The following is a 15,480-nucleotide window of genomic DNA, read 5'->3' as shown; positions in this document are numbered from 1 at the left end:
AAAACAACTCGGAAGAAGAAGAAGAATCTGAACATGAATCTCAAGTAAGTTTCATGGTTCACCAAGATTAACTGGAAGAGGTAAATTATTCTGAACATCTAATGAGGACTTGTTTATAATCATTGATGATTCAACTGCACATGGTAGCAAAATTCTAGATAAATATCATAAATGCAAGTTGAAAATGATTCCTTGAAAGTAGAAAATATTTTTCTTAAAGAAAAAATGATGGAAACAGAAAGTGCTGCTAGTTTAATCGAAGAAAATAAATTTCTTAAATATGAAATTAAAAATTTTAAAGGGAAGCACACGATTAATGCATAGGGTGATTAGAGGATTGAATCAAGACATAGTACAATTTGCTCAAAATTCAAGCAAGTTAGACAAATTACTAGCTAGTAAAAAATTTTCGTTTGAAAAATCTGGTTTGAAGTATGCTGAAAAGAATGAAGCTATTTTTGAAAAATGTCATGTTAAAATTGAAGCTTCAACCTCAAAAATCAAAAGTCATCAAACTTTTTATCACTATAAAAAATCAGCAAAAGAAAATTATTGTCAAACTTGCAAAAGACATGGTCACTCATCTTTTCAATGCTTTATTGTTTAAAAAAAAGATTGAAATCAAAGTGTACAAAATGGTGAATGATTTTAATGTCTTCGGGTAATCAAGGAGGATTAACATCAAAAGATCCAAATTTATTTGGATATACCTAAGATTACTTGAAGCTTTATGCAGGTTTGCCTTGCATCCAAGAAGAAGAAAAGCATGTGGTATCTTGATAGCAGATGTTCAAAGCACATGACTGAAAAGTCTACATTCTTCATCAAACTTAACGCATACGATGGAGGATTTGTGACATTCCTTGATGATGGAAAGGGCAAGATCATTGCCATAGGTAAGGTGGGTAAGCACTTTTCTATCTTTATTGATAATGTATTTTTAGTTTATGGATTCAAATACAATCTTTTAAGCATTAGTCAACTTTGCAATTTGGGATATTGGGTTACTTTCAGAAGATTGGAATGCTTGGTTGTAAATAAAAATTCTGGTGATATTTTTTTGTTGCAAAAATGTGCGATAATGTGTATAGTCTTACTTTAGAGGAACTAAGAGAACAAAATGTACTATATTTTACCTCCATAGAATCGGAAAAATGGTTGATTGGGATATGCAAGCATGTTTCAAATCTTCAAATCTCTAAGCTAGTAAAAAGGGACTTAGTTAGAGGTATTACTAAAATCAAATTTAACAAAGACATCACTTGTGATGCTTGTCAATTGGGTAAATAAACCAAAAAAATTTTCAAATCTAAGGAAGATGTCTCAACTAAGAGACCTTTGGAGTTGCTACACATTGATCTCTTTGTTCCTACTAGAACTCAAAATTTTGAAGGCAAACATTATAGACTAGTTGTCGTTAATGACTACACTAGATTTGGTTGGTTATCTTCCTAGCTTGCAAGAATAATACTTTTTCAGCCTTCAATATTTTTTGTAAAAAAGTTCAAAATGAAAAGAATCTAAAAATCACTTCTATTAGAGGTGATCACGGAAAAGAATTTAAAAATTAACATTTTAAATTATTTTGTGATGAATTAAGTATTTCACACAATTTTTCTTGTCCTAGAATACCTCAACAAAATAGTATTATAGAAAAGAGAAATAGAAGCCTTCAAAAAATGGCTAGAGTTATGCTTTCTGAAAGTAATGTACTTAAATTCTTTCGGGCTAAAATGGTAAATACATCTTGTTATATATTAAATAGAATAATCATTAGGAAATTTTTAAAGAAAATCCCTTATAAGCTATGGAAAGGAATTCCTCCAAATCTTAAATACTTTCATGTCTTTGGATATAAGTGCTTTGTTTTTAATACAAAAGACAATCTTAAAAAGTTTGATCCAAAGTCATATGAATGTATTTTTATGGGATATTCAACTTCTAGTAAAGCTTATAGAGTATACAACAAAGACTTTAAGACCATTGAGAAAATCATACACATTACTTTCTATGATTTTAATTCTGTTTCAAGTGTTGTGGAAGATAATAATGTAGGTAATCTAGCTGAGAAGAACAAAAAAGAAGCCCAAGTTCAAGAAAAATCTGAATCCTTGCAAGCTATCCCTGATTCTGATATTGCAGACTATTCTACAGGAGACAATCTCGTTTTATTTCCTACAATTGTAGAAATACCTAGAAGTTCTAGTAACCATGAACCAAACTTGTTCGAATTTGTTCCTAAATTTTCCAAACCAAGAAAATAGAGATTTCTGAAGAATTATTCTCAAGAATTCATCATTGGTGATCTATCTCAAGAAGTCAAAATAAGATTCTCATATAGAAAAAGCATGAAAAAAATAATTTGGTACTTATTTCTCAAATAGAGCCACAAAATGTGAAAGAATCTCTTGGTGATCTCTCTTGAGTCAAAGTCATAGAAGAGGAGCTGCAACAATTTGAGAAAAATAATGAGTGAACATTAGTGTCAGATCCAATTGAAAAGAAAGTTATGGGAACAAAGTAGATCTTTTGGAACAAATTGGAAGAAGATGGAAGCATAACAAGAAACAAGATAAGATTAGTGGCACAAAGATATGACAAAGAGGAAGGAATAGATTTCGATGAATCTTTTGCACCAGTGGTCCGAATGGAAGCAATTAGGCTTTTTCTTGTTTATGCTGGTTATTGTGGTTTTAAATTCTTTCAAATGAATATAAAATATGCATTTTTGAATGGAATCATAGATAGAGAATTATATGTAGTTCAGCCTCCCGATTTTGAAAACAAAGAATTTTCAAACCATGTTTTCAAACTTTCAAAAGCACTTTATGGATTAAGACAAACTCCTAGAGTTTGGTATGAAAGACTTAGCTCATTTCTTTTGAAAAAATACTTTTCAAAGAGGCACAACCAATACTATTCTATTCATTAAAAATTCTAATGATTTTTTTATTTTTGTACAAATATATGTTGATGACATTATATTTGGTTCAACTAATAAATCTCTTTGTGTTAATGTTAGCAAACTCATGATAAGTGAGGTTGACATGAGCATGATGGAAGAACTTGCCTTTTTCCTTGAACTTCAAATTAAACAAACTTCAAAGGATACTTTTGTACATCAAGAGAAGTATAATAAGGACTTAGTTAAGAAGTTTGATTGGAGAATGTCAAGCCTATAGGTACTCTAATGCATCCAAACTCTAAGCTGGAAAAGGATGAAACTTGAAAGATGTGGATGAAATTAGATATAGATAAATGATTGGTTCTCTTATGTGTCTTACTTCATCTAGACCTGACATTGGATCAAAGAAGTACTTCAGGAATTTGCTGCTTTATTGGAAGATCCCTTAACGTGTGGTCAAGAAAAAAGCAGTCCGTCGTGGCTCTATCCATTGCAGAGGCTGAATATATGGCAACGTCATCATGTTGTTCCCAATTATTATGGTTAAAAACCTAATTTGTCGATTACAAATTGAAAGCTAAAAATATTCCTTTGCTTTGTGACATGAGTGCCATAAATATTTTCAAAAACCCTGTTTTACACTCAAGAATAAAGCATATTAAAGTGAGATTTCACTCAATAAGAGAACACGTTCAAAAAGAAAATATTGATATTCAATTTTTTAAATCGGAAGAATAACTCGTTGATATATTCACTAAGCCTCTAGCAAAAAACAGGTTTTGCAAATTAAGAACTAATTTGGACATTATTTGTTATGATTCATTGTTTTAATCATGCTAATATGGTGTGTGAAGATTTTGCCTCAGAGGTCGGTATGAGACATTTCTGGGCAGATGAAAGGCCTTCTGACAAGAACATCGAAGTTGACTTTAATTTTTGAAAAATACACCAAGTGGGCCAAGCAAACTTGTTGATCTCAAATGGTCTATTGTGTTTCCTTAACCCTCCCTTTTGAGCCCAAAATGAGTTTCTTTTTCATAAGTGGGCGTCGTTGGTTTTTGTTAAAAATTAATTCACATTATTTAAATCTGTCTTTTTGTACATTAAATATTTATTTCAAGTACAATCTTTTTTCAAAGCTAGTCTCTATTAGGTTCTGTCTTTTTTTCTTTCCAAGAAGCATTCATAACTTGTTGCAGTTACCATTATCCTCATTTCACATCATCATATTACTTGCAAAACTCTTCATATTTTACATTATCAACATTTCAAATTTTTCGAGAAACTGCAACTCCTCTGTGTCATTAAGATGAGGAAGAAAACTGATATATGAAGAGGCACGTTTGTTTAATACCAAACAAGAATCCCAGAAACCTCCCGAAACCAACTCACACCTACATTCACATTCACTCTCATTCTCCTTCTCCTCCACACACGGAACCCATGGCTAGAACTAAATCCACTGCTTATCGTCCAACCGCCTACTAATGCGTGAGCATTTTCCTATCTTTTCCTAGTGAATTTGCTTTTAATTTGTTAAGTTTTATCAAGAATTTATTATCTTTCAGCCAGTATGGATGCTACTTTGAGTCTTGTACAATTCTGTTTATTTTAGGTAGTATTTGGTTGGATTTGATGGAGTTTCTGCAGAGAAAGAGAAGAAACCAAGGAGCTGACCAGCGAGGAGCGACGCGTACGCGTGATTCGGAGCTTTCCATGGCGACGCGTGCACGTGACTGACGCGTACGCATGAAAAGCGAAGTTGCCCAGCGACGCGTGCGCGTACCTGACGCGTACGCGTGATACGCGAAAAAGACCATCGACGCGTACACGTGACTGACGCGTACGTGTGATATGCGCCACGTGCAAAAAATGCAGAAAAACGCTGGGGGCGATTTCTGGGCTGTTTTGACTCAGTTTTCAGCCCAGAAAACACATATTAGAAGCTGCAGAATGGACAAACCGAGTGGTCCCCATCCATCAACTGAAGACTTGTTAATTAATTCTAATTTAAATTCAAATATTATTTTTAGGAAAAGATATTATTTTAGTTTTAGATAATAGATTTTAAATTAATTAGGATTTGATATAAAAGGGAAAAGAAACTTCTCTTTTGGGGATCCCCCATTCCAGACTACCAAAATACATTTTATCAGAATCCTTATTTTCTTCTATGAACCATGAGCAACTAAACTTCTATTGTTAAGGTTAGGAGCTCTGTCTATTTGTATGGATTAATTTTATTGCTTTTTCTATTTTAATTCATGTATGAATTTATAATTTAAAAATTGTTTTCGCTCTTTATCTTATGAAATTGGGTGGAACGGAAGTATGACCCTTTTTCTATTTGAGTTCTTGTATGACTTGGAAAAGCTCTTTACTTGAACAACAGCTTGAAAGCATATTCTCCTAAATTTTAATTATTTGGATTTAACGAGATACGTGACATATAATCCTTTTATTTTGGGTAATTAGAGTTTTTGTGGCATATAAACTGAAATTTGATCATCACCCTCTAATTGGAATTAATTGACCAAGGAATTGGCTGTTGATGAATTTTAGAGGAGACTAGAAAGGTCTAAGGAATTAGGATCTAGTCACATATAGTTTGCCATAAATTAAATCCTACATGATTAAAATAGTTAGTAAGAAAAGTTAATCTGGAAAATTAGATAACTCTGAAACCTTAACTGTTTTCTCCATAGTTTATTCCCAGTTTACTTACTTGCCCTTTCTTCAATATTCTTTATATTGTTTAATGTCTTTTGAACTCCCAAACATTACTTTCTGTTTGCCTGACTAAGCCTATCACTCAATTATTGTTGCTTCATCCATCAACCCTCGTGGGATCGACCCTCACTCACCTGAGGTATTACTTGGTACGACCCGGTGCACTTGCCGGTTAGTTTGTGGGTTATAAATTCCGCACCACCTACCAAGCAACTGAACCTTTTCATCCTCTATCATGCCCTAGCACCTCAAAGGGAAAGTGTCCAATGGCAGAAGAGGAACCTCGTTCTCCTCTTGCTCGTCCTTCTACAAGACCTACTCCTCGATCCGTTCCTCCTCCTCGTCCTCGCCCTCAAATAGGTAACCATCGTATCCTTCTTCGTTCAGTCAAAAAACCCCCTGACCATGATCCATTTGCCTTCAAATATCATTTTGCAAACTTACCCTACTCGCATTTAAATCCTTTTGTTTTTTCATTCACAATGTACTTCGAGTTTTATAAAGCTGTTGTTGTCAAACGTCTTTTGTGCTCTTTATATCTTGCTGATCTTCCTTTTTTAGCTGCCAAAGAATTTGATTTTGTTGAAAATATTGAATTTCTAGACTGAAACCACCTTTTTATTATTCAAAATTCTGTTTATCCTAATCTAGTTCGTGAGTTATGTGATAACATAACCTACCATAATGAAAATATTCACTCTTATATTAAAGGCTCTGAAATGAATTTGAATCAAGAGACAATTAATGAAGTCCTAGGTTACACTAATGTTGGTATGAATGCTTATACCTCTAGTAAATGGGATAAAGACTTAGATCTTTTATACCAAGATGCCTTAGCCTCACTACAAAAAAAAAAAAGGACTATGGTCACGGTGAAATAGCTAGTGAAAAGAGTGACCATAGGTCTATCGTCACGGTTTGACCTATGGTCACGGTTTTTTCGTCGTGGCCATAGATCTATGGTCATGGTTTTTTTAGCTATGGTCACAGTTGTAGTGATCAAATTCTAACACTTTAGGCCACGTTTTTCTACCGTGACCATAGGTTACTATATGGTCACCCTTTTATTAAAACCGTGACCATAGTCTAATCTATGATCACAGTTTTAGCGTAACCATAGCTTACTCTATGGTCACCTCTGTTTTATACCGTGACCATTGCCTAATCTATGGTCAACCCCTTTAAAACCATGACAGTAGCTTGTCTATAGTCACCCCCTTTAAAACTATGACTATAGTCTTATCTATGGTCACCCTTCTTTAAAATCGTGATCATAGCTTATTTATAGTCACCTTATTTTAAAACCGTGACCAAAGCCTACTCTATTTTATGAGATTTATTTTTTTTAAAGCATAATCGCATCCCAAATTTATGATAATCGCAAAATAAGTCTAAAAATGAAAAATTCAAGAAATCTAGATCATAAAATTTATATTATAAGCTAGATATATTTTTAGTCCAAACGACACAAATCAAAATACAGTGTAATTTATCCATTACATGTAATACCAGGTAAAGTCTCTTTAAAAATATAGAAGCATCAAAATATTATATTTAGATAACTAAAGTATATATGAGACCCAAGGTTGAGAAGAACTAAAAAATTCGAGAAAAAGAAAGTTGAGCAGAGACCAGAATTCATGAAGATTGTTCTGCACCAATAAAAGAGATAACATACAACAATAAGTACTTCAGACGAATAATATGCATATGAACTGATAATGTTATTAAAAGAGATTAAAAAATAAATGGTTTGAACACAAATATGATCTAGGTAGGATAGGGCACTATGTTGACATTTAATCTATGTAGTTGACCCACCTAGTGGGGCAAGCTAGTTATGTTTGTTTTTTAAATATGATTATATAGATACATGATAATTTAAAATAAACCAAACAAACACACATTTCAGAAATTACAACTCAAGAAAAATACTGAAACTTTAAAGCATACTACTGTTAAATTATTTTCACTCCTAGTGATCAAAATCACTTTGATTATTCAAAGAACTATTCAACAGAAACATACAATGATTAATGCAGAATGCCTTCACATATGGTGAAAACATAACAATTGTTCCCCAGAACAATGGCTTGTTGAGTTTTATAACAGATTTTTCTTACTAGATGAAGTAAAAGTTAATACTGGAATGATGCACTGAAACTCATAAAAGATTATAAGAAATGAAATAGATAAATCAAGACTAGATAAATCAACTGATCGATAATTCAACCTTACTCCACTAATACTGTAACACATCCAAAAGCATGTTCACTGTGCAGAATCGAATGACAATATATGCAAACCAAGGCCAAATCTGTTCCACTTACCATTTCAGTAGATTGAATTTCATTTATTCCATTCTCATACACTCTTATAAGCCAGTTTAGCCTAGTAAGTTGGTAATCCTTCAATTTTTTCTTCTTTTAGGTATTCTTCATTTTTCTCCTCTTCTGTCACTTTTGATGCATGGCGGCCCCTAAAATAGACATCATTGAATGCAGGGTGAGTTTTTTTATACAACACAACAGAGTTAAGAAAAAACATAAATCTTCAGTATGTTCAAATTGTATTATAAAATAGAAATAATTTTTTTGTTTGCAGTTTTGATTGTATTTTTTGTGTAGTTGCTTCTCACAAAAGGGTGATTTAATAATAAGCTCTACACAGATTAATCCAAAGATATTTAACATGATACTTAGTGCCTAGGACAATGTTTAATTATAACAAGGGAAAGAATTTCTCTCCAGCACATAGCCACAAGGGTACCTTATTATTTTTTCGTATATAGAATTATATGGCCACACTTGTCTTTATTGAATAATGCCTTTTTCAATTCATCTTAAGATATTATTTTCTTTGCATTTAGACATGCATTACATATTTCAAAGCAAAGAAGGCCTAATTATTTAAAACTATAAAGTTTCTTTGTGAAAGATTATTAGTTCTTTCAATTATAATCAAGAGTAGAATAATTTACACAATAAATATAATTTTGTACATGTCTTGTAGAAACATTTTATAATTAACCATCCTATCTTTCTTGCTTAGTATTTTTCCTCAAAGTCATGACTTATGCAGATCTCTCCTATTTTAATTTTTGTCTTTGTAGATTTTCTACCTTCTTTACAAACATGTTTCTCTTCTATTATTTATGGTATTTACTTCATTCATAGTTCTAGAATGTAATGATTTGTGTCTCCTTAATTAAAACAAATCTAAGTAATATCTCTTTAAACTAATTTGTGTTAAAGACTTTTATAGAATAGTGTTCATATGGTGAAATATGTATATTATTTTCTAAAGCTAATTAACTTATGAGGCACAGTATGCTAACACATAGTTTGTACAAAAAGCTAATCAATAAGCCAATTGCTAAATTACAGTATGCATCAAGATAAAGAATGTACCTGCCTCTTGTCTTCTGAGATGATTGTTCACCTTTTACAAAATGTGCAAACAGCTTAGTCTGCTGTAAGAGATATTTTAGTCTTCCTTTTCCTTTATTATTCTGTTAGAATTATTTAGTTATTAATAACATGAACAGATTACAATAATAAGAAGTAAATCAGCACATCTACACTTACCATATCGGCATCTATGGCTGCATTTTGTGCATCCAATATCTCCTGAAGCTTTTGTTTTTTCATTTTTTGCATCTCTTTCAATCTAGCCTTCTCACACTTGCCAGGATTAACAACATCTTCACCCTATTATCCAAAGACACAAAGTTAGACTTCCAGTATCTTCACTCTATTCATCTTTTTTATTAGGTGCTTGATAACATTTCTCATCCCAATAATAGAAAAATTTTAACTTTGCTACAGAGTGAGGCATAGAAAAAATAAGAATCAAAATAAGATAAAAAAAACCCTAATTTTGCAGTTAATATAAAAAAGTGCAGGTTAATGGATGCATATCTTTGATGCTCATCACAACCCATAGAGAAAATTTCTGACTTAGAAGTTATGTCAAGAACAAAATCCAAAATAATATATTAGAATCTTGAAGTAAAGTTATAAAATACATAAGAAAAAAAAGGCATCTTACTGCTTAGTCCATTGCAGCTGAAACATAGAAAACTATAATGATTGAGTAATTAGTAAAAAAAAATCAGCAACAAAATAAAAATAAAAATTCTAATAAAAAAAATCCATGCTTAGTTACTAATACATCGCATCAATTAACTTGAGCAAAGAGATTCAGCTTCGTAAAACAACAAGGCAACAATAATTACATAGCACAAAATTTAATAAATTCAACTAGAAACAACTAACTCAGCAACAATTAGCAACTTAACAATTTAATAAATTAGTAACATAGCAGCAAGATTTGAAAAACACAGCAACTAAAAGCAAAGCAAAAAAGTTAAATAAATCCAGCAAGAAACAACTAACACAGCAAGCAAAAAGTGAAGGGGTACATTAAAGTATTAAAGCTATCAGATTTAAAGTTATTAGATTACAACTTAATAAAACCCTAAAGCTCAATTTGGTTTTTAGCTTAGGAATTTGGTATATTGTTGGGTGAAGGGGTCAGAGGAAAAGGGAACAAACATACCCGAGCATGCAGACGACGCAAATGACGAGAAGAGAGAGACCAACCACAGCGATGACGCAAACAGCGAGGCAGCAACAACCGCGAGCAACGCCGGGCGAGAAAGCAACGACGACGACAGATGCACAGGGAGCACCAACACGCGACGACGCAGTGCAGCGAGCCACAGACGGAGGCGACGATGCCGTGCGTTCAACGACAACGCAGGGAGCAGTGTGGTGGTGGTGGCCGGTGGCAACGATGTGGCCGGTGGCTACGAGAAGAAGATCCCTTTGCTTTCTGATGAGCGTATTAGTGTGTGAGTGAGCCATTGAGAGACTCGAGTGAGGCGAAGGGAGGGGGGAATCGAGGTTAGTTTTTTATTTTCTTTTTAAAATGGCAAACGAAGATGTTTTGGGGGTGGAGAGCGGATGAAATGACGTCGTTTAGGGAGGGGTTTTAAAAAAAATTTAAAAATCGTACTCTATGGTCGCCCCTCAAAATCGTGACCATAGACTCACCCCTAAAATCGTGATCATAGATATCTTTAGATTACTTTCCAAAATCGTGACTATAGATCCTTTTTAGGTCACTCATTCGTAAAATCGTGACCATAGACTATTTTAGGCCACCCCTCAAAACCGTGATCATTTGGTCACGGTGAAAAATCGTGATCATAGACGATTTTAAGTAACGAAAACCGTTATCATAGACTCTTTTAGGTCACCCCTCAAAATCGTGACGATAGACCCTTTTAGGTCACCCTTTTTTGGTAAACCATGATCATAGACCATTTAAGGTCACCTCCCAAAACTGTGATCATAGACCCCTTTAGGTCATCCCAAAAAACCATGACCATAGGCCCTTTTAGGTCACCTTTTTTTTTAAAAAAAATCGTGACCATAGATCCTTTTTGGTCACCCAAAAAACTATGACCATAGACTCCTTTAGGTCATCTTGTAAACTGTGACCATAAATCTTTTTAGACCACCATTTTTTAAAAAACCGTGACCATAGGTACTCTATGGTCACCCTTTTTTTTAAATTGTGACCATAGCTTTTTTGTCACGGTAAAAAATTTTTATCGTGACAAAAAAAAAATCGTAGCCATAGATCCAAAATATTGTAGTGCTTTTGTATGTATAATTATTTCTCTTATTGATGGTCTTACTCCTAACCACAAAGTCCTAGATCCTGTTCGTACTCAACTCTACCAAATCATGAACTATATAATCCTCCCTCAATGGCGGTTTATATAAAAAAGTTTCATTCTGTGACAAATTGGTGTTGTATGCCATTCTCATGAAAATTAAAATTTTATTTGCATATTTGATGATGAAGCATATGTATGACTATATCAAGAGTGATAAGAATCTTCACTTTCTTATGGCATATTTTTAACTTTCTTCTTTGAATATTTTAGTGTTGACCTGACCCATGAGTCTTATGAAAATAGAAACTCTTACTTAAAAGGGGGTGGTGCAGTTAAGCAAAAAAAGAAAGAACCAATCGTTTGAAAAGGGTGGATCTCAATAAAGAAGAAGAATTTGAAGATATTCCTCCTAGATCAACCACTGGAACATCTTCCTCCTCAAGCCACAGGATTCTTCTTAATGATGTTGCCAAAGATGTCTTATAAGAATTTGTAAATTTGTCCAACTACCTCATCTCTTTTAGCCAACAAGAGAGAAAGTTTGCAGTTCCCAATGAAAATGTATTGCGCAAGTTAAGAGATCGAGTGACTGTACTTTTGAAGTACATGGACAATCTGAATGATAATGAGACACCACAGTCAGATCATAAGGAACCCCTGGACTCGACGGATGAAAGCTCGGATGCCTAAGAATGTCTTTTGATGCAGATTTCAATTTGTGTTTCTGATATCTCTGAATTTATGATTTATGTTTACCTTACTATTTTTCATACTTTCGAGATGATTGTAAAACTAAATTAATTCTCTGATATTTTTTTAGTAATAATTTTATCTTTTGCATCTAACCTATCTTTTGCAGGGCTATTTGATATTTTTGTTCCCTCTTTGATGACAAAAAGAAGAGTAATTCCATGATGCCATGATATAGTTGGGTAGGATAGATTTTTAAATGTGTTTGAGTAGTAACATGATATATTAATAGGACAGATTGTTAAATATGGTTGATTATTGCTAATTATTGATATTTTGATATGTTTGGTTATTGTATTTAGATAATTGTTGCATAAGTACTTTGATAAGGTGCATTCAGTTGCATTTTTTGGCATTTAGATGGCTGTTGCATAAGTATTTTGATAAGTTGCATTTGATTAATTTTTTGGTGTATAATTGAAAATTTATGACTTAGGTAATTAGCTTAAAGCCCATCAAGTGGGAGCACAAAGTACGAAAGATAGGGAAGTCATTCATACAAATCAAAGCGGTATAAACCAAAGGAAAGTTCCTAATCTCAAACTTGTATTTCAATTCCTTTAATTCTATTATGAATGATATTTATCGTCAAAGGAGAGATAATTGAGTTTAAAAAATAATAATCATATTTTTTATGATGACAAACACATTGTATTTGGTTGAGTTAAAAATCTAATATTGTGTGTAATTTATTTAGTTATTGTGTAGAAAAATAAACCGCCTAAAATTTCCTTGGCAACACACTCTTCTCGTCTTTGGTCCATAACCATTATACCCATACACTCTATTTTCTTTTCTAAACCAAAATCTATATGATTACCCACAAATTAAGGATAAAAAGATGTTTCATAAGCTAAATGGTAAGTTTAGATGGTTTCAAACAAAGTAAAAAAGGTGGATCACTAAACTTATGCACTAAAAAGGAAAAAAAGTAAAAGTCAAAAGTTAGAGTTAAAAAGTAAAATCGAATCTTATTTGATGTAGAAGAAAATAAAAAAGATGAGTAACCATCTTTGTACAACCACACTAACTTGTTGAAACTACTATCTTTCTACTGCACATTTTCGGGTAAGAAAAAAAAATGGAGATTGTTTTCTCTGTTGTAAATCAAAAGTCACAATTAAAACTTGAAACTAAAGAATGGATCAATGGTTCAAATAGTTGAAGTCCAAAGAAAAAGAAAGAAAGAGAAGCAGCTAGCCAACTCCACCAGCCATGAAATTCTGGTGCTGTCCTATAACTTCTCTACGTCTCTAGTCTGTCAAAAGTGTTCTACCAAACTGAAGTTTTGGAAGCTTTATTCTTATATAAAAAGGTAAATGGTCAGAAATTGAAGTAAGGAGAGAGAACCCACAAATCTAAACCTACCCATCATCCTCACCACTCAAGTATGAAGTTTTGGAAGTAATGCACCTACACTAAAAAGAGCATTCTACCAAGATGGAAGGTAACATTAGAGAATTCTAAAATTGGGTTATACTTATAGCTTTTCAGTTGTTTTAATTCTTCTCCTTCATGTTTTTCTATTGAATATTCCAGTTTTTCAGTTTTGTCTTTCTTTGTTTCATTCAATGGAAAAATGCATAAATGTGAGGATTTAGAAAAAATCATTGAGAGAAAAGACAAATGATTATGTCAATCTCTTTTGTAATATGTTTCTGTTTTATTTTTTGTGCCTGAGAGGTATTTCTTGCTAAATTGGGTGAGCACTTAGTGTTGAGAGTTTATGGAGTGAACCTAGCCAAATCAAGCTTGGTTAGAAGTTTTGTTTGTCATGAATAGGATTAGGGAGAATCTTAAGAAATTGGTGTATGTAAATCTTTGAAAAGATCGTGGAAATTCAACCATGGTTATAGTGGAGACTGGATATAGAATACATTGAACAAGGTGGCTGAACTAGAAAATATGGTTGTGTATTATTCTCTTCTCTTCTCTACACTGTTTTTAGTTTGTTCATCATAAAACAAAATTAAATTGTCTCATGTATAATCACTTTCGCAGACACAGCAAAATCTATTTTTGGTGATAAAATCTAAAAAAAATTAAAAGCGTCTCTAAATTCAATCCTCTTTCTCTAAGACATTAAAAATCTCCAATTTTAGATACTTAATTAATTAATATGATTTAAAAAATTTGATTTATTTATCCTACATAACAACAATGATAATATTTTACATTGATATTAGGAGGTTTCTCCTGGTTAGACAATTATATAAATATATTGTCATTGCATTATTTGAAACTCGATTTTTTTGAGGAACGATTATTGATGGTTGAACTCTTAATTTAAAGTCATACGTATGCTTAGTTACATGTCTAGAGTCAATGCTTAAACAATTAAGCATGCTTATGGCAAATCAAATAGATGTTTTTTAGAATTTAGACAAACAAGCAAAAAAGGGTCATACAAAGTTGTGGTACAATCTCCCTCTTTTTTTATTTCTTTTTTTGGATGTACTTACATTTTTTTTAGGTGAACATGCAACTCATTCTTAAAAATTAAAATTAATAAACTAAGGTTTAATATTAGTAGAATTTTAGATTCTTAGTCCCTTCGAATCGAATATGATTAAAATGGACTAAACTTATTAGATTAGATCGAATTCAATATCAACACTTTTTATTCTTTAATTCAATCCGCACATTTGTATCTTATTAATCAGATCTGATATCAAGTATATTCGTAAAAATTATTTTTTAAAAAATTCATAAAATTCTTTTTTCATTATAAAAAATATCCTTTTTATTTTTTTAAATTTATTTATTTTTAAAATATTATTAAATTAAATTTTTTTAAATAATAAAAATAAAAGAGTAAAGTATCTTTTTTGTCCCCAACGTTTGGGGTAAGTCTTATTTGTGTCCCTAACGTTTAAATCGTCCTATTTGTATCCCAAACGTTTATAAAATGATTCAATGTTATCCTACTATCAATTATACTAATAAATCAGATTATATTTTTCAATTATTCTCACTTAGATGTATTCATTCTCAATTAGGTCTCACTTGGATGTGTTCGATTTTAATATTATACCTACTATTTGTGTTTAGATTCAATTATATCCCTAGAAAAGTGAATCATGTAAATGTTGTAGGAATTAGTTTCAACTTTTGATGAGCTATTTTTCAGAATGGATCATCAATTCTATCCCAGACATTTGTATTCTAACTTTAAGAAGAGATTTTAAAAACTCAAAATAAAGCGTTCATGATGTGTAATTGACGTCAGGATAACATTGAATCACTTTTACAAACGTTAAGGATACAAATAGGACGATTTAAACGTTAGGGACACAAATAGAATTTACCCTAAACGTTGAGGACAAAAACGATACTTTACTCAAAATAAAATAATACAACTTAGATGAATAATAAATTATTAATTGAAATAAAACATAAAACACAA

General features: G+C 32.0%; 1 protein-coding gene across 3 annotated transcripts; it reads right to left on the bottom strand.

Moving 5' to 3' along the window:
• Positions 7,046 to 10,579, bottom strand: LOC107648011. Of its 3 annotated transcripts, none has more exons than XR_001621695.2 (5): positions 10,196 to 10,569; positions 9,223 to 9,345; positions 9,046 to 9,146; positions 7,966 to 8,114; positions 7,046 to 7,287 (listed from the first exon to the last, which is right to left on the bottom strand). XR_001621695.2 is itself a non-coding variant. In XM_021104047.1 (5 exons), exons 1-4 carry the CDS (start codon positions 10,501 to 10,503, stop codon positions 8,092 to 8,094), a joined length of 507 nt encoding a protein of 168 aa, XP_020959706.1. In that variant the 5' UTR covers positions 10,504 to 10,579; the 3' UTR covers positions 7,046 to 7,287; positions 7,966 to 8,091. The 3 variants fall into 3 exon arrangements, 2 of the variants coding, with proteins under 2 accessions (XP_020959706.1, XP_020959705.1); XM_021104047.1 differs by having other exon boundaries at positions 9,050 to 9,146; positions 10,240 to 10,579; XM_021104046.1 differs by having other exon boundaries at positions 10,240 to 10,576.

This window comes from Arachis ipaensis, chromosome B06 (assembly GCF_000816755.2).
Source record: "Arachis ipaensis cultivar K30076 chromosome B06, Araip1.1, whole genome shotgun sequence".
Lineage (NCBI taxonomy): Eukaryota > Viridiplantae > Streptophyta > Magnoliopsida > Fabales > Fabaceae > Arachis > Arachis ipaensis.
The sequence above is the reverse complement of the archived record's forward strand: the minus strand, read 5'-3'. Positions and strand labels throughout refer to the sequence as shown.

Bases quoted from the DNA above. Each gene is read 5' to 3' on its own strand.
- LOC107648011 (XM_021104046.1), bottom strand. From the start codon at position 10,503: ATGGCTCACTCACACACTAATACGCTCATCAGAAAGCAAAGGGATCTT. The intron at 9,346-10,239 runs GTTGGTCTCTCT...TTTGGATAATAG, and splicing joins CTGTTTGCGTCATCGCTGTG to GGTGAAGATGTTGTTAATCC. The intron at 8,115-9,045 runs GTACATTCTTTA...TGTCTATTTTAG, and splicing joins TCTCAGAAGACAAGAGGCAG to GGGCCGCCATGCATCAAAAG.